The 18945-nt window shown below is 39.5% G+C and overlaps 1 protein-coding gene across 8 annotated transcripts in view; it reads right to left on the bottom strand.

Annotated features, from left to right (window-relative positions):
• Positions 1-18945, bottom strand: part of CFAP20DC (CFAP20 domain containing) — a 186529-nt gene that overhangs the window by 35903 nt on the left and 131681 nt on the right. For all 8 annotated transcript variants that reach the window (XM_036878571.2, XM_036878567.2, XM_036878569.2 and 5 more), the window contains 2 exons: positions 13015-13218; positions 3939-4000 (listed from right to left, as the gene is read on the bottom strand). In XM_036878571.2, coding sequence (XP_036734466.2) covers positions 3939-4000; positions 13015-13218 — 266 coding nt within the window. The remainder of the gene's footprint in view (positions 1-3938; positions 4001-13014; positions 13219-18945) is intronic.

Raw genomic sequence — 18945 nt, 5'->3', positions numbered from 1 at the left:
AACCTTACAGAGCCTTTGACGACCTTCCCTCCTCCCCCTAATTTTCCAATGAGTTGTAAAAATAGCAAGTACAATCATCATTTGAAATGCAAGGCTGGTTATCAAGTCCATCCGTATGAACAGACAACCAGAACGTAATCAGAGCTTATTTTATAAAATCCATTCCTGAGCAAAAATATCTTGAGTTGTTCTGAAGAATCTACATAAACACATAAATAGATGTGCCTAAGGGATGGCTCTGAACCTCCACAAACCAATAGATGGCATTTGAAAATAAACGACTTAAGGCTGCAAACAGCATCCATTTTGCTCCGTTTGGCAGCATGTGAGTTTACGTGCTCAGAAACATTTCTCAACATGAATGAACTGTGAAATTACTTCCTCCTACCCAACACGCCTCTAAATTGTATTAGATTATGTTAGCCATTTATGCACCTTTTCAAAGAGGCTGTCAGGACCCCAAAGGGCAGTTTGGGTGGACACTGGAGGCAAGGGCCTCGCATCTGAGCTGCTGCCTAAATATCAATCAGTATGTTAGGCAAAAATAATGGGAAATTTCACACCTGTACCAAATGATGCAAGGGGAGAGGCCTTTGGTGCAAACCTTGACACGCAAGGGGACATGATGAAGTGAATAGTGTATTTTAATTTCTAGACTGTAAACTTCTCTGGAAACAATCATCACTGTATCCCACCTCTGTCCAATATCAAGCACTGCCATATGAGTACAAGTGAATTATTTTACTCTGAGGAAAACAATGTATGAACATATAATGTTTCAGCTATTTTCATCCTAGAGCCAAGTCTTCAAAACCCAAATGTACCTGCTTTGTGGACTAAATACTATCTTTAACTTTAATCATAAACACATAAAACTAAGATGGTAATATGTTGCAGAAATAAAAATCTTTCCAGAATAAAATGTAAATGAAAGACTATGGGGATATTGGTTGTTCTGTTATATTAATGAAGCTAACTGAAAGTTGACTCTCGAAAAATGTATGCATGTCGTTGTGAGCATATATAACCTAAAACTCTTAGGTTCTTAGGTCTCTGGAGTAGTTGCGGATATTTCACTGAAGCTAATGTGGCCATTTCACCTCTCAAAGGTCACTATTGATGGACTGGCATACACACGTCTCCCATCCTGTCATATTTCTGTTACCCTTATTCACAACCACATTTAACTCAGGAAGTCAAGAGCCTACCTGTATCTCATGTATATTGTTCACAGCTTCTATACACCAAACTTTCAATCCAGGATTCAGCTTAGATGCTTGTTTATCCAAGGGGGTAGGCTTACAGACTTAGCTTTTCATTTCTTGTTTTTTTCATATTCATTATCATTACCTTCTAACTTCAAAGTTTAATTGTAAAGTTTCATATTTTAGGACCTAAAGCATGGAGTACTACTTGGAAGAAATATTATAAATACAAATCTTAAGAAAAATCACAGCTTTCAATTCTAAGTTAAATTACGTGCATTACATGATTCAATTTATCCCATTTTTATATGATGATCAATGCTGACCTCATAATTTTATCCTCATCTTTATTTATGGCCCAATAATGCCTTTCTACCAATTCTTCAAGCTGCAGGATTTATGAGCTAAGATCCAAGCCATGTAATCTTAAGGTTTTCTAAACAGATATATAATAATTTTCTAGGAAATTGATGGATAAACTGTTAGGAAATGGGATGATAGCATTTTATTTTTGTTTTAGAATTTGGATTTTTATTTTATTATGTAAAAATGTAAAATAATTTTTCCTTAATGAATGAACATGTAATTAGTTAAATAAAATACTGCCTGTTTAGTTGGTGAATTTTCTTATATTCTATCTTTGGGAATCAAATTTTAAAAGACATATTTGAAGTCATACACTACTACATCTAAACATTAATTAATGAATCCAGCATTTCCTTCCATAGTGGAACTGGTTTTCATATGAAAGCCTATAATGAGTTTCATTGAAGTCACAGAATCATAAAGCTGAAGTGATCTGAGAGAGCCGGTAACTCAGATCCTTTCTTTTACACATGAGGGTTTTCATATTAGAAGAGGTCTGGATGGGTTGAGGCTTGTCTGAGATCATATACTGGGTTACTAGCATAATTAGGCTGAGAATTAGGTCCCCCTACTCCTTCTGTTAGAAAGGCTCCACTTTCTAACATATCTTATCATCATGTTCATTTATTCAGACCACAAATTCTGTCTTTGCTACAATTTGGACCAAAGTTGAATTTCCAGTTACCTTGAAAGTTTATTCATATATAGAAAAAAAGAGTTTGTTTGAGCTGCAAGATCACAAGACACATATTCATATATCATGAGACAACTGATTTTAAGAATGCTAAAACACCTTTTTATATACACTGAAATTACAATCTCAATTTTGAACTCCTTATAATATCTATGATAGTGCCAATTCCCTCTGCTAGATAACATGAAAGAATGACCAGATCAAGAGTATAGACCAGGAACACTTAGAAGAGATTACTAATAAAAAACATCTCCTCTCTCTCTGCCATGAATATTTTGGGCCCCACTAAAAGTCCTGTAAACCATGTAAGTGGCCTCCTGGTGGCAGTATTAGTTCTACATGGCTGGGGGTTGGCTGTTCATTGATGACTGGACCAGAAGTGTATACGTGGCTCATGCTAGGCCAATCACATTCTCTCTCCTGGGAAGTAGGAATTGGGATGTTAAGCTTGATGTATACTGTGAACCACAATGTGTAAACTCAAGAGCTGTTGTCAGGCAGCCATATGTGACCGGAAGCAGAGGAAGTGGGTGCTTAGATGAATGGAGGAGACAGGAAGTAGCAAGCAGAGATGGAGCACGGTTGCTGCTCAGCCCCTTTCTGCTTTCCAGTTCTTATGTCAGGCCCCTCCTGAGGTCTGGTTGCCCGTGCGTTCCAGGATAGAGCCCTGATTCTCATATAACAAATCCCTCCTGTCTATTGCTTTCTGTCTGTCTCTCTTCGAGTACTTTCTAAGTTGTTTTTGATATGTGCAAACTAAGTCTTATTCAGACACTGTGTAACTGATAGCACACTCTGGAGCCACAGTTACAAGTGCTATTTTTGGTGTTTTGGTCCATTATGTGGGACAAACCACAGTCTAGATGGCAGAGCTTGATAATGAGAGGCATTTGGATAATGAGAAATATTACAATTTCTAAGATGCTGTGGGTGGAGATAAGGTAGATGGATTGTCAGTAAATTTCTAGTATTCAGTAAATAGTAATAAAGTTATACTGATTTATAATGACACACTAGCTTATTTAGCTATTTTTTAGAAAGTCATATAAAATTACATACATCTCAAAGCTCACATTCAGATTTGCTTGTCTCTGAGGGCAAAATGAGTTTTAAAAAAATTTTGACAAATGACTCATATAGCAATGACATTTTTGAAATAATGAAAAAATTTTGAGATTATGAACTTCTGAAATTATGAAAAAAAGAATGGCTTTTTGAACTCACATAAGCTAATTTAATAAATTTAAAAATACTAGATAATACAAAAAAAGACTCTTGCTTAAAATGTACTAAACATCAAATACTTATTAAAAGCAAATAGAACAATATTGTCCTTGCTATGTGACAGAAACTGTGCTAAAACTTTTTAATGTATTAGTTTGTATGATCCTCCCTAAAGTACTACGAGGTCATTATTATGCTTGAATTACTCTTCAGTTAAATGACTTGCTCAAAGTCCCACAGCTAGTAAAAGGTAGAGGGGCTACTTAAATTTAGGTAGACTGTTAACCATTACACTATAGTCTGAGTAAGAAAAGTAGACTGATCTAAGGCTTCTAAAGAAAAGAACTTTGGAAGCTCTTTGGAAGTTTTGGAAAACAAAGAGAGAAAAATGCACAACCTTCTAAACAATGTTTAAAAAAAAACCCATTTAGATTAATAATGATTCTTACCGGGGGTTGGAAGGAGAAGGTGGATTCATTTCTTTCTGATAGTGCCGACCTTGGTTGACAGGCTGTTAAAGACAAAACAGTTGTGAGGGACTAATCAGCATAACGTTCTTTACATACTTTCATATGTACTCTCATTGCTGTATTTTTTTTTTCCCTGAAAAACAATCCATAGGAGGAGCTAGTTTACTTTGCAGAAGAGTCAAAGGCTGTTGGGAGAGACCCAGACAATAACAAGGTGGTACAGATGCGAAAACACAGGTTATTTTCATGGCCAGTCACTGGACTAGATAGTATCTATGGTGTAATTTTAAGTTCATGTGAATCATCCTCCTCGTGGAACTTTATGCTGTGAACAGTAGCTGATACTTCCAGATACAGCAAGACAAAATAAGGTATTTCATGGAACTGCATAGCAAGTATCAGCAATGCAGAGACTCAAGAGTTACAGAATATATATTTATATCTCAGTGTTAGTAAGTTTGCAACGGTAACTTCTATTTTCATTAATGGAATTACACTCAAAATCTTGGGTCAAGGTGGTCATCTTTCCCAAGTGTATAATAAAACCTCAAGAACTAATCGACAAACTGAAAAAAGTGATGCCAACACCTAACAAAAATGTGGAATCTCCCCACCCCCAACAAGAAACCTTTAAGTTACTGTCTATTTAGTAATGGAGCTAAACAACTGTATCCCATGTAAACCTTAAACAGAACCTGCTGTTTTTCTTTTGTTCTGTAAATAGAGAGAATTCCATTCTATCAGATTACGATCTCTTTTTGAATGTGGCTCCAAGTATTTTAACAACCATGTAATTCTAATATGAAAATCATTTTGAACATTCTCATTTTATTACAAGGTGGAATTAGGTATATATTTTTGAATTGCATTTAAAGAGTCTCAGTTCCTTCCTTACCCAGTTGAGCTGGCCTTAAGGTTTTCTCACTCATAAGGTGGCCCCACAGAGCTGACGCCAAGTGAGGGAAACAGTGTAGCAATCGTGCCTATATATACATAGAACACATATTCCTTATTTTCCATAAATTCCTTATTTTAATGGGTCCTAAAATATCAGTGACATCGGTGATGGGAATTCTTCAGAGTAAACTGTCTTCCTCTATAAATAATCTCTTGGAAGTGTTCCTTTGATTTAAATCAAACACCCTGTCTGATAATCATAGCCACTAGCCTGACTCTCTGTGATGCACCATGAATTTAAATGTACCCGGATACTTTGGTAATTGAACCAATATCAATGCATCACCATTTCAGTAATAAGAAACAACAGCTGGGAGAACAGTGGAAGGAAAAACCTGTCATAAGACATATTTGATCTCACTGGAGAAATAAGCGTTTCAGCAATTTGCAAGTGAAATTTAGTTCTATGATTTAGGCTTTATTATTTCACAGCAAAAAGGGAATTAGCAAGCAAAGGGCCTAACAGGTTCTCTAGACCAACTCACACTGGTGTAGAAATACTCCCAGTAATACTGCCATTGGTATTCATCCCGTATTTCAGCTGTACTCAGGCCTCCAGTCAATGGGCCTCCGCCTATTTACCTTCAGAGGCATTTCCATAACTCTCTACACATCATGGTGCTCATACTCATCCAAAGTTCCGTTTCCTCAATTTTACACCTTTCTATTTACATCTGTAGATGTAGTCCAGATGACTTCAACCTCTGGAGAAGCAAAATGGCTACAGAATCCTATCTTGTTTATGACTCAGCTCTCACTGAAGACTACATACACCGGCCCCTTCGATGCTGGCTCAGGTTTATATACAACAGAGCCAATGATACATGGAGTAAAATGTAACACAATCAATAAAAGATTCACATTTGCAGTGGTTTTTAAGTGTTAGAAGACCAAAAAAAAAATAAGCAATGGAAACTAATAGTAAAGACTGCTGACGTGAACAGACAGAAAGGTAAACAAAAAAGTCAGTTATAGTAATTGTATGGAACTCAGTCTAAATATCTGCTTTTAACTTAATTTTTACTACTAAAAAACTAATGACCAAGTTTTACCCCAATTTTTAATTTAATAACTAACTTAAATTTAATAATAGCATATCATGGCTGAGCATGCCAGCTTACACATGTCGCTGCTATGAACGGACTTATAAACCACAACTGCTGATAGTTCAGCTGGGGAAGGATGCAAGTCTCGCTTTGAAGAGGGTGCCATACAAAACGGGGCAAAGCCATTTCCCTTCCTCTGCACATGGCTCCTAATTTCACAGTCAGAATCAGGGACAGGGACATGCGGCAGCTGAGCAGCTCATTCCACGTATTTCAGTTCCCGTAACTGCTTTGATGCTTGGAAAGGGCCGGGCTTTTACTTGGAAGAGGTCTTTTTGTTTTCTTAGGCCCAAATCAGAATGAAGGAGAATGTGCCTAATGGTTTCTAAAAGCTCTCTGAACGTGGTGGGGTAGGGCTGGGGAGACGGGAATGGGCTGTCTGAAACCAGATGTCCCCGTGCACACATGGAAATAGACACATTTCTATACAGATGCAGCCGTAAACCTATTGCTACAACTTCTAGGTAGGTAACGTCCTGTGAAAGCACCAGTTAAAAAAACTAAAATAGGTTTTTTTCATTTTGTGATTCAGCCATATTTAGACAATATACTATAAACAGCAGCAAAGGAACAGCAATGACAAATAACTATGACAATAATTACAGCAGCAGTGACTGAGATTTACTGAGCGCTTAGTCTGTGTTAGATCGGTGATCACTAGCATCTCATTTCATCCTCACAGCAGTTCTATGAATAGACAGGATTAACAACTCCATCTACCAGGAGAAGTAGTTCAGACACTGGGTGTTAACCAAGGTCATGCCAGCCGGGAAATAGTGGAAGCAGAATTTGAACTCAGGCAGTCTGACTCTTTCGTTCACCCTCTCAACCCGCAGGCTATAGTGCTTAATCCAGCCTGGGGGTTCACCTAGAGTGTTGAATACTTAAGTCTTTGAATAACAACAGATACAACAAACTCAGTGCAGTTTATGGCAGGAAGCCAAAGTCATCCTGAGATACATTTATTTGAAATATGTAAGACTACCTCCTCGCGGTAAATTAAATTAACCTGATTTCACTCTTATGACATGTCACTATGTATGTGAAATTGAATAAAGTTAAGTTTGCCATATTGCTAAATTGGGGACAAACATAAGATACAATAATAGACAAGTCACGAAGAAATGAGGAGAAGTTGATTTCAGGGGGTGAGTTTCATAGTCACTAGATACGGGACAACTCATACATTTCAATATTTTCTCCTGACAGCAGAGATATTACACTGACTCTAAAATCAGTTTTCACGTATCATTTCCATAGTGTTATACGAACATCTGCTCATCTGGTTTAGCTGCAGCTTAGCACAATCAACTACTTATCGTTTTAATTCAGGAGGGTTAAAAAGAAAACTCATTACACCTAACGAGAGCTGAGAAGTTAATGAATCTGTAGCTCAGAACAAATTAAGACCTATTAACTATAAAGAACCTGAAATGCCAATATATTGGCCATATCATCCAGAAATCATCATGACAAAGGCTCATACACGGATGAGCAAAGAAATGGAACAGAGCCTAGAAACTCGGCACCTCGTCCTTTTGGTGGCGCTGTTGCTATGCACTAGCGTCGGGAAAGCGGATTCCTAAAATTAACTAGCACAGAGCATGAGCTTTGCTTTTCCATGATCAAGCTGATCTAACACTAGAAATTTTGGGGTGAGGGAGAGAAGTGAAGGCTAAATAAAAGAACAGGAGATAAGATAATCCTGCCATGTTAAAAGGTAAAGACTATTTTCATGTTGTTATATGAAACCTATGATAACGGCAGCAATGTTGCAAGGTTAATGAAGACCATAAATAACTTGTCTGAGAACCTCACTATATGCTTCTAATTTTATTAAGTGCATTTTGCCTCCTTTTCTCCAAACATTATGCTCTGCAACGTGCCATGTTGATGGATGAGTGTGATTTTTTTTTTTTTTAAACAAACTGAGGATACTTGTGTGTTTGGTATTAGGTTATGGGAATTCTCAACTTGAAGGAACGGTATCTTTGGGGCATCTGCTACAGGACAGCATGCAGTGAGGCAGGCTTTTCTTGAATCTAGGTTAGAGGCAGGACAGAGAATAATGCAATATTGAAATAATGAAATAAAGAGTTTAGTTGTAAAGCTCTGAGGAGGTCTGTCTGGATTCTGACAGTTAGCTCACATCAAAACAAGCACAACAGAACCTCTGCCCACCCTCACAGTCCTCAGTGGTCATAAAAAGGGAAAATGTCCTAGAAATCTTTCCTGATCACTGCAGTGGCCCCTGGAGAATGGCTTGGGTGGAGCAGCAGACTAGTTAGTGTGGGTGCACGGTGAGCACTAGGCATGTGAAATTCCCACTGGGCCCCTTTGAAGCAGGCATTTTATTAGTCCCATTCTGTGGGCGATTGTGCCAGTAAATAGATTTGAGCCCAGGTTGGCTGATGTGGAGTCTATATTCTTTTGGTCATTATATGAAGCTGTTCCATTAATTCCTTTTCCTTGAGAAGAAAATACCACACGTGCATGTGTGTGCACGAGCACATACACATGTGCACAAACAAGACAGGGTTTTGTGCTACTGTCAATCAAAACCACTCACCAAAATAAAATTCACTTAAGAATCTCTTATAACCAACTCGTAGCTTCCTTCCTAAGGCTGCCTAGAGCTCAGTTTTTGAATAAATCTCATGAGGGCTACTCCTAACAGAAACCCTCCAAAATCGATTACTTGTAGCCTGGTTTCCACAGAAGTTGTAAAGTATTGTTTTAATTGAATTTGGTCCTAAGTTAGAAACTTTGAAAAATTTGTCTGTCAAAGGCCAATGGATTTCTCAGTAGGCTTGATTTATTTAGCATGAGATGCCTACAAAAGCCAATTTGCTATGAGAAATATGGTTACATTTAATTACACTTTTAAATGACTAATTTATTATATCTAAATACCTTTTAAACAGTACATATTACTCTGACCCGTACAGATGCTGAGGAAAGCTGAGAAATCAAAGCTTGTAAACACAATAGATTTTGCTAAAGAGTCTTCATTTTGCTCTGTGTAAGCTTTCTGGTTTCAGACTGTAATGTATGTAAAGTCATTAGATAAAGGTGCTAAATTGAATATTGCCTGCCTAAATCTCCTTTTTAAACTACTGGTCATCAAGACTTGGCCAGAGGGAGGTATTTCCTTTGTATGTATATTTTTAATAGCCACTTATCAAATCTAGAATGTAAAATATTACCTGTATCATTCAGGATTTATTTAAGCAAAGCTGACATTTATTTTGGAATTATGACAACCACCACCTTATTTTAGAGTAAAAATGGAATCTTTTCCTGATGTGATTGAGTCGTTCAACCAATGACTAACAACCAGCCACAAGTGAATGTGACCTCATGGCAGGCTCTGTGCTGGGAGCTCCTGACCCGGCTGCGGGGAAACTGTAACAATGGCTACCTGATGTGGTAAGTGCTATCACTGAGCCTGAAGACAACAGGAACCCAGAGAAGGAAGCAAATAATTCTGTGCAGGGTGACTGGCGGTCAGAGAGGGTTTTGTGAGGTGGTGACATCTGAGTTGGACCTTGGAAAAACAGAAGGTTCTAGGAAAAGGGACGAAGGGTCTCTAGGCAGAGGAAAGAGCCTGGCAATAGCATGATTGGCAGGCTTCAGACAAAAGGCATGGCAGTGATGGGCAGGCTGCACGGTGTAGTTAGAGTGAGGAGCAGTTGTGTGTGTGCTGGGTGGGGGATGGGTAGTGATGGTGAGACAAGCAAAAACTCATTTCAGGTCCTGTTCAAGGTGATGCAGAAACAAAGGCACAAAGAGGAGATTATCTTGTTCAAGGGGAGACTCTACCCTCCTCCATAGATTTAATCCTGTTCCTTCTTATTTTCTTCTCTTTCTACAAGCTGAGCTTGAACTCATTCTTGAGTAGCTTATTTGTATCCCTGGCATATTGCACCACTCAAAAAATATGTGGAATGAATTCATGCGAGACAGACAAGCTAGGTTGTGGTGAGTCATCATGGAGATACTCCTGGCTGTAGAGGCAGAAAGGACGGTATGTATGTATGTCTCTCACAGTGAGACCTGGAGAAGGCTACAGGGGCTTTGGAGCTAAGCCTCGAGGGATAGTCAGCTACAGGGTACAAGGGCACGTATGGAGTGTATCTAAGGAATTACACCCAGGCCTAAAGCATGGAGGGAAAGTGGGGGAGCAGTGAGAGACGAGACTGGGGAGAGGGCAGGCCTTAGATTATGGGGGGCCTGTCAGGCCAAACTAAAGAGGCAATGGGGAGTTATAAATGGTTTGATGCAAGGAAGAGATCAGATTAGATCTGGGCTTTAGAAAGATCACTAGTGTGAATAACAGTGACATTAATAATGACAACCTTAATTTATTAAATGCTTTTATGTCTCAGGTATAGTGCCACGTGCTTTACGAGGCTGCAGCTCAGATTTGAATCTTGGTAATTTGACTTCAGAGCAGATCCTCCCAACTACCAGGCTATCTGCAGTGCTTTGACTGGAGGTATGTAGGCACTAGGGGACTGATGAAGGAATCTGGATGAAAATAAAGTGCCAAGGCTATAGGTAGGGTGGGAAAAGTGGAGATGGCTTCCAAATTTCTGATTGAGTGCCAGGGTCAATGTTGGCACCATCACTGAGATGCAAGAAAAGCAGGATATCACTGTGACAAAATGATGACGTCTTTCTTCTTTTTCACTATCTCTGTACAACTTCTAGAGAGAAAGGCACGAGCTCTCAGAACAACCACAGTGGTTCTTGTAAATTGCTCCATTTAAACTCCATATGAGCAACAAGATGCGGAGTTCATTAAGGAGTGCGATTTTCCATTTGGTGATAGTTTCAATATTGAAATAGACTATATTTGATGCAATAATAAACATATCTTATGAATGCCAAAGGTAGGTTTTTCAATTATTTTCTCTGTGTAAAAAAAACCAGACTGTTTTCAATTCCTCATTTGGTCAAATAGAGGAGTTATTAAGTTCATCACAAATGGTGTTATTTTGGCTGTATACTCTTGGAACAGAGTAGTTGTCACGCAGGAGGACTTCAGTTCTTGCCAGAACAGGGCAGTGATGAGAACACGGTATCCAGGGCAACCAAGAGTTCAGCCTTTTCAGTCCATAACTAATCATTCCTCAGCTTGCCCCTTGCAATGTTGGTCTCCGAGCTACCTCATGACAGAATGAGCTCGTTCAGGAGGCCACTATTCTCTTTCTTACTTTTGGTTTAAATGATTGCTGAGGAATATTTGGTAAGAAAGGCAATGTTTCAATTCCACTGTAAATTGCATTGGCAAAACTCTGCATGCACTCACTCTTAGGTTGTTAGCTCTGGCTACAAGGATACTCTGAGTAACCGGCACACGGGGTTTCTGCTGGGTGGGTGATAATCTCTAGCACCAAGGCTGCCTGGGGCGGCCTGCATGATTGATCATTCGGCCCAATGGAAGCCCAACTAAGGCAAGGCAAACCTGGATGATTGGCAGTGGGCATAAAGAACACTAATGAAAAACTAGCTTCACTTATCCTCCACACCTCCTCAGAGCCAACTGAATTCCTCCTCTACGAAGTCTCGTAAGTTCTTTCCAGAGCAGAAATCTCACCTTCTGCTGGATATTGGTAGCACTCATTTGGCAACAGAGTCCCATATTGAGAGGCCATATATCACGGTGGTTGGGAGCTCGGACTTGGGAGTCCTGCCAAGCTAGGTCTGTATCGCTTTACCCAAGAGCCTCCCTTTCCTCATGTGGAAATGGGAACCCCCTGGTGCTCGCCACACAGGACAGCAGTAAGGGGTAAATCAGGTAACACAGGCCTAGTGCCAGGGCCTCTGCGATTGCTAAGATACACAAAGATGTCAGAGACCTGGACAAAAAGAGGCTTCAAAATAAAAAAATTTTTTCAGAATAAATATTTAATTAAATGTGTAAAATATAAGTTATCCACTGTCAACTATGAACTCAACCTTTATGTAATTTGATATAAATATGAATCAAAATGACACAGTTTTATATTTCCTTTCAAAAACTCTACAGTAAAAAAGCTGTATTTACTGCTGGGAAGGCTATTTCATATGTTTGATACGATGTTTAATGTGCCCTTATAAGCAAATGTCTTGTGAACCTATAGAGGTCTTGAAATGTCTCTAGTGCTTAAAGAAATGGTAGCTCCAATTACATTATGATATGTGATTTTATTATTAGGACTAATGACATTTCTCACGTGGTACAGGCCTGTTCTGTAGATGTTTCTGCTTTGTCTTTCCAAGTAAGCCATGCAATCCGTGCAGACAGTACTGTGGAGAATGGACTGAGTCAAAACACTGGGCTCTGGTCTGGGCCCTAGCACAGACCAAGTGTGGAAGTGTGGGCCCAGGATTTATGTCCTCACCTGAGAAACAGGGAGACTTTGACCTGCTACAACTCCTCTGCTAGTCCTTAGTGAGAATGATGGGCCATATTTAAAAGTATTTTAAATGTACAAACATGGGAAAATACAAGCCGCTAAAGCATCTGCAGTGCCTATCACAGTCCACAGACACAGGGGGAGTCACTATAACATCTGGAGACTTCAACACAAGGTTCCTTTCTGCCCTCATATCCAAGCAATACTTACTATATCCATAGCCTCTTCCTTTTTGTTCATTCATTTAACGAGCATTTATTTCACACCATTGAGCTCCTATGTGCCAGGGCTTATGCTCGGGGCTGCAGATACAAAGGGTTACCAAGAGACTACAGTAAAATTATCCCTTTTTCTTCCAATGTATGGTTTTATAATTTTGCTACACAATTAACATACATTGTCTGAAGGTATATTAAGGTATAAAATAAGAGAATTTAAGAAAAGACAATGCTCCCAGACTTAAAAAACGATTTCTTAATGGGCTCTGACTACTTCTCCCAGGGGCTGTTCTCACTGAGGCGCTAGTTTTCCCAGAGAAGTTTGCTCCTCCGTAAAGCAATAAACAAAGACAAAAAGCCCTGGACTCACCGGTGGCAGGCAGGAGTTCCAGGTGGTTGTGTCATCGCTGCTGGTACTTATACTGACATTACAGTTGTCAACCTGTGATGCACTCAGGCCGTGGGAGGCCCCTATGTCCTCCAGTTCTTCATTCTGTTGCCGCCGGAGGCTTGCCAGCATCTGCAACTCAGATTCACTCATCTGGCCGGGCTGATAGTTTCTCCAGTCATATTCCTGACCCAGAGAAGAAAAGTGAGAGAGCCAAGGGTCACTTGACCTTCCTTTATTTTACAGGCTACCGACAAATGCTGCTTCCACAGCCTTACACCTTCAAAAGCATCCTGGTGGCAGAGGCCCAGATCTTTAACATGCCTCCATACAATGCCCACCTCTCCTTGTCCTTTGGCTCGTGACACATTAGCCATGTTATCCTTCATTAAGGTCCTCAAAAGCGTCAGCTCATGTCTGCCTCAGTGCCTGTGCCCATGCTAACCCATAGGCCCCGTGTGCTGGCTAACTTTTAGGTGCCCTTTAGGTCCCAAAGTATGTGTCACTTACTCAAGGGACACATTTTCTGACAATGAAAAACTGGGTCATCTCCACATTATGTACTCTCGTAGAATCTTAAAGTGTTTGTTTTTTTGAATTTATCACAATTGCAGTTATGTAATTGTTTTTTGGAGTTTACAGGTAGTTAACAAACTCTACAAAGGCAAACACTGTGACTGTCTTACTCCCACCATACTTCCCACCTCTGGTGCTGCAATATACTGAGTCATAAAAAATACATATTTGGTCATTCATATATATATGAAAATGCATATGTATGTCCCAGGTATATTTGGTCTTCATCCACAGTTCCTGAAAACACTTTAGAGTCTTAACGGTGAAGCGGTGTCTTGTCAAGTTAATGAAAGACTACTGGACCCCACCCAAGGGTGGGGCTGGCGGTCCAGGTGAATGATTTAGCCAATCACGACTATGAAGTAGAGCCCTCTACAAAAACCCATGAGAATTGCATCTCTTCCCCTTGGATCCTGCTTCTCTCTGGTAGAGAACTTCAATGCTTGGGGAACCAGAAAGCTTCCCTATTCCACCTAGCCAGGTCCCAAGCTCCACAAGGATTGAAGCTCTTTTACTGGGGACCTTGCCCTATGTCTCTCTTCATCTGGCCATTAACTTGTATCCTTTATTAAACTGGTAAATGTAAGTGTTTTCTTGAGTTCTGTGAGTTGCTCTAGCAAACTAATCAAACCTAAGGGGGAGGTTGTTGGAGCCTCCAGTATAGCTGGTTGGTCAGAAGCACAGGCACCTGCCTGGGGCTTGCAACTCGTGTCTGGAGTTGGGTGTGTTGGGTGTGGAGGGCAGTCTCGTGGGACAGAGCCCTTAACCTGGGGAATCTGGTGCTGTCTCCATGCAGACAGCATCAGAATAGATTTCTCCGACACCCTGCTGGCATTGGAGAATTGCTTGGTGTTGTGTGTGGGAAGACCCCCTCCTGGAATTGGGTCTGGGAAACTGAAAGGAATTATACTGCTGTGTATATGAAAAAAAACCAGGTGCTCAGCCAGTATCTGAGGTAATGAAGTATTTGAGGATTGACTAGGTAAACAGAAATTCAAAGCAGTTTTTGTTTAAAAAGAAAAATCACCTTAAATAAGAAAGTCCAGTTTACAAGAGAATTGATGAATTTCATCACTGCGAACAGTATGACCAAATACATTTAACTTGTGGTAAGACTGAGAATAACTAACGAATGGTGTTAAAAGCCATCAAGTGAGCTTAAGATAGGAAATTAAGGTTGAAAGCAAGAAAGACCTCACAGCTACAATAAACACTTACACTGATGTGGACTTCACATGTAATATGCCAGGCACTTTTTAAAAAAAATTCAAGAACGCTACTGCAGATCATCTGAGGCTAATATAAATACTCTTTCAATGTATAGGGAAGAAAGTTGGCATATGGAATTTTCAGAACCTTTCCTTTCTCTGTGGCCTAAACCAAGTTTGATAGCAAACATTAATTTTAACATTGCTAAGATGTTAGCATCACATATGAGCAATGATAAATGTCCAGGACTGGCATAAAAGTTAAAAACAATCTTGAAATTTTCTTATACATCTGGAAACATGGGTTGTGCTCAAAAGGTTTTTATTATGACTTATTAGAATTTTTTAGATATTCAAACCTCTACATTTAGTTTCTCAGAGGGCCCTGTGAAATAGTACCTTCTCTTCTACCTCATAGGGATGTAAAAAAGAAAATATAATTAAAAAAAAAAACTCTTGACATTTCTGTGACATTAAGAGATTTTTAATAAAGCATTATCTACATCATAATTTGGGGGTTATGAAGGCTTGTGATCTAATAACATGATGTGGAGACCTTCTGGAAAGTTGTCAGTGGAAATTCACTTAAATTCTTACAGTCCACGGCTCCAGCAGCATGGCACCATGAGAGGCCATGCAATCTCTCATGGGACATTTCATGAGTATTTAATAGGCTTTGAGAGTTCTTGGGACAAAACAGTATCACAAGAACAAAATTTATATTCTAATGAAAGACACACACAAAAAAGAAATAAATTTAAATTCAGAAGAAATAGTTGGGATAGCAACGAACATAAGAAAAGATGCTCAGCATCTCTGTCATTAGAGAAATACAAATCAACACCACAATGAGATACCATTCACACACACTAGGATTGTTATAATACAAAAGACAGACAGTGACAGGTTTTGGTGAGGATGTAGAGCAATGGAATCCTTATACACTGTTGGTAGGAATGTAAAATGGTGCAGCCACTTTGTAAAAGAGTTTGGCAGTTTCTCAAAATGTTAAGTGTGGGCCATACGGCCCAGCACTTCACTCCTAGGTATATACCCAAGAGAACTAAAAACATATGTCCACATAAAAACAGGCACGATTGTTCATAGAAGCATTATTCACAGTAGCCAAGAAATGCAAACAACCAAATGTCCACCAACTGACGAATGAATTTTTATTTATCCATACAGGGGAATATAATTTTGCCATAAAGAGTAATGAAGTACTTATATCTGCTACAACATGAATGAACCTTGAAGACATTATGCTGCGAAAAAGCCAGAGAGACAAGATCCCAGACTATATGATTCCATTTATATGAAATGCCCAGAATAGGTAAATCCATAGAGACCAAGAGCAGGCTGGTAGTTTCTAGGGGCTGTGGGGAGAGGGGACAAGGAGTGGCCACCAATGGGTATGAGGTTCCTTTCTGGGTTGATGAAAATGTTCCGAAATTAGGTGTGGTGATGGTTAAAAAATCTTGTGATTATACTAAAAACTCTTGAAGTGTACACTTTAAAAGGGTGAATTTTATGGTATATGAATCACATATCTCAATTTAAAAAAGGCAGTTTGGTAATCACATGTGAAAGCCTGTACAGTGCCTCAGGCACAACCCTAGGAACTAGGACAGAAAAATAAGAGGCAGTGGGGCAGCAGTTAAGCAGACAAATCTAGTTCCACTATTACCAGCTGTATGTGACTGAGAAAATTACCTAACCTCTCTGTGCCTCAATTTCTTATCTGTAAATGGAACCATAGTTTACACCTCACGTGATTTTTGGTGGACTGAACAATGTGTATCAAATGCTTCACATAGTACCTGACAAACAGCTATGCTAAGGAGCTCCAAGCTTATGACTTGCACCTTTTCCAGAAAATGCTTGAATATGTACCTCCAATATATATTTGTTTATAAATAAACACATGTACAACTGTATCAAAATTGTATCTGTAGTACAAAACATACAAAAAATAGAAATTAAAGTGGCTGAGCTTAAAGAAAATGGAAACAGTTTAAAATTTTCTTGTTGAAGCCCAGTGGACTGTTGTTGGTACATATCTCCTTGGGTCAGCACATCCCTCTTAGGAGGCCACTGGGTTGGCAACCAATGCATATTGTTATTGTTCTTTCCGCTCATTTTCTCTAGCCCTCTGTTCAGTCTTTCATCCATCCTGTCCTCTGCTAGGAGCTGGGAGTATAAAGAATGTAAGACACGCCTCTGTCCTCACGAACTCACAGTCTAGAGAGGGAACATAACAGGTATTATAAGGAGCCTCAACGGAGAGATGACTGATGCCAGAGGAGTGCAGTGTGGCAGGGGCTAAGTGCCCAGCAGAGTCAGGAAAAGCCTCACAGACGTGTAAGGTGGTATTTGGTAGTAATTAAACCTGTTGACAAATGTAATGAGGGGCCTTCAGAGGGAGTGAATTCTCTCCACTGCTGGCAGTTTTAAAACAGGAGCCAGGGAAATAATATCTGGCTGGAAAATCGCAGTAATGTGCAGTGGCGGAAATGGATTGATTGATTGATTCATTAATTTATTCCACAAATACTTAGAGAGACCTTATTAAGTGCCAGGAACTGCTGGTGCTGAGTTTCCTCAGAACTCTCTGTTTCCGTGATTTTCTTTCATACAACAGTAAAACGTATTCTGACAACACCCTGGAAGGAGCAGACAAAAATGAGCAGGAGAAAGAAGTGACTTTCTCCAGGGTCATGAATAGAGCAACTGGTGGCACAGACAGGTAATTAACTTAATCCTCTGACAGATTCTTGATATGCAATCCCTTAAACCTTTTCAAAATCACCAGAAAGGCTAAATCATTTATTATTTGTTTTAAAAAGAAGTCTTGCAATAAGACAAGTGGACCCCAGCACGAGATGTCATCAAACTAAATTACACTACTCCTGACAGGCAAAGTGCTTTATGTGATTCTCTCTCCCAAAGGCTCAAAATATTATATATAACCCAATTTTGTTTCAAAATATACTTGCAGGAAAGAGGGGAGACATTATCAATTAGATTTGTCTTAGGAACGATGAAATGGGCTCAAGGCTGTAGATTCACCTGTGCTCAGGTTCCCAGGCAAGTCCTTTCCTTGTGAAGCCATTCAAGCTGCTCATTTTCACTGACTTTTCTTCATTTTTGAGAGACTGAGACAGTGAAGTTACAAAGACAAGTAAGATGTGGCCCCTGCTTTCACAGGTCTGACAATCTGGCAGGGCAACTGAGAGATAAAAGGAAATGTAGAGTATAAAATAAGGTAGCATATGCCATGGTACAGTATTGATAATCGCACAGAGCCTTGATGATTAAAAGGAAAACTGGTAATTCCAGCAAAATGATAAAACACAACAAAGACATCTTTCAACCTGATGCCCTTTACCTAATCTCTCTAAGATATTGAGACACAATAGCTTAATTGATCAAACATCTGTGTATAGCGTTTTGTGAGCCTCAGATAAGAACCAATCCTACTGCTCTGTGGGTGACACAAGGCTACGTTTACAAGGGCAGAGTGGTGGTGGCAGGAGCCAAAATGAGACATGGCCATGGGTTAATAAGATCAGATAAAGAACCCCACTCTGTTCTGTATGGATGGGAAAATAATAGACCTGGGAGAAAACTGGGTCATTATTTTCATTCTGGAACCTAACAGACCTCTGAGATTCTCTGAGTCAGTTTGCATTGTGATAATCAGTGCCTGACACCCACGGCATAGGGGACATCATGTTGTAAAAACTCTTAATAGAAGGTCTACCTAACAATCCCTGACTCTGTATTAAAGTTACACCAAAATGCAAAATGTGCTACTATGAAGGGCTAGTGACTGTTCCAACAGGATATAATATAACAGGCAACATGAGAAAAGGGAGATATACCAAATAGTCTGGCATTTCAGAAAAAAAGTCACTACTGGTAGGATCAGTCAAGGCTCCCTGGGGGAGACGGTCTCTAAGCTGGCCTGGGAGAATAAGAAGGCTGATCTGGTGCCATATTCTAACCATCAGGCAGGAAAATGTGGGGCAACTGTAATTCTGGAGCTTATATCCACAGAGAACATTAGACTAGAATTACTTACATACACTATTTAGAAATGAAATCAGTAATACTGTCCAAGGTAACA

Source organism: Manis pentadactyla, chromosome 1, assembly GCF_030020395.1.
Source record: "Manis pentadactyla isolate mManPen7 chromosome 1, mManPen7.hap1, whole genome shotgun sequence".
Classification (NCBI taxonomy): Eukaryota; Metazoa; Chordata; class Mammalia; order Pholidota; family Manidae; genus Manis; species Manis pentadactyla.
This window is presented reverse-complemented; position numbering and strand designations above follow the sequence as displayed.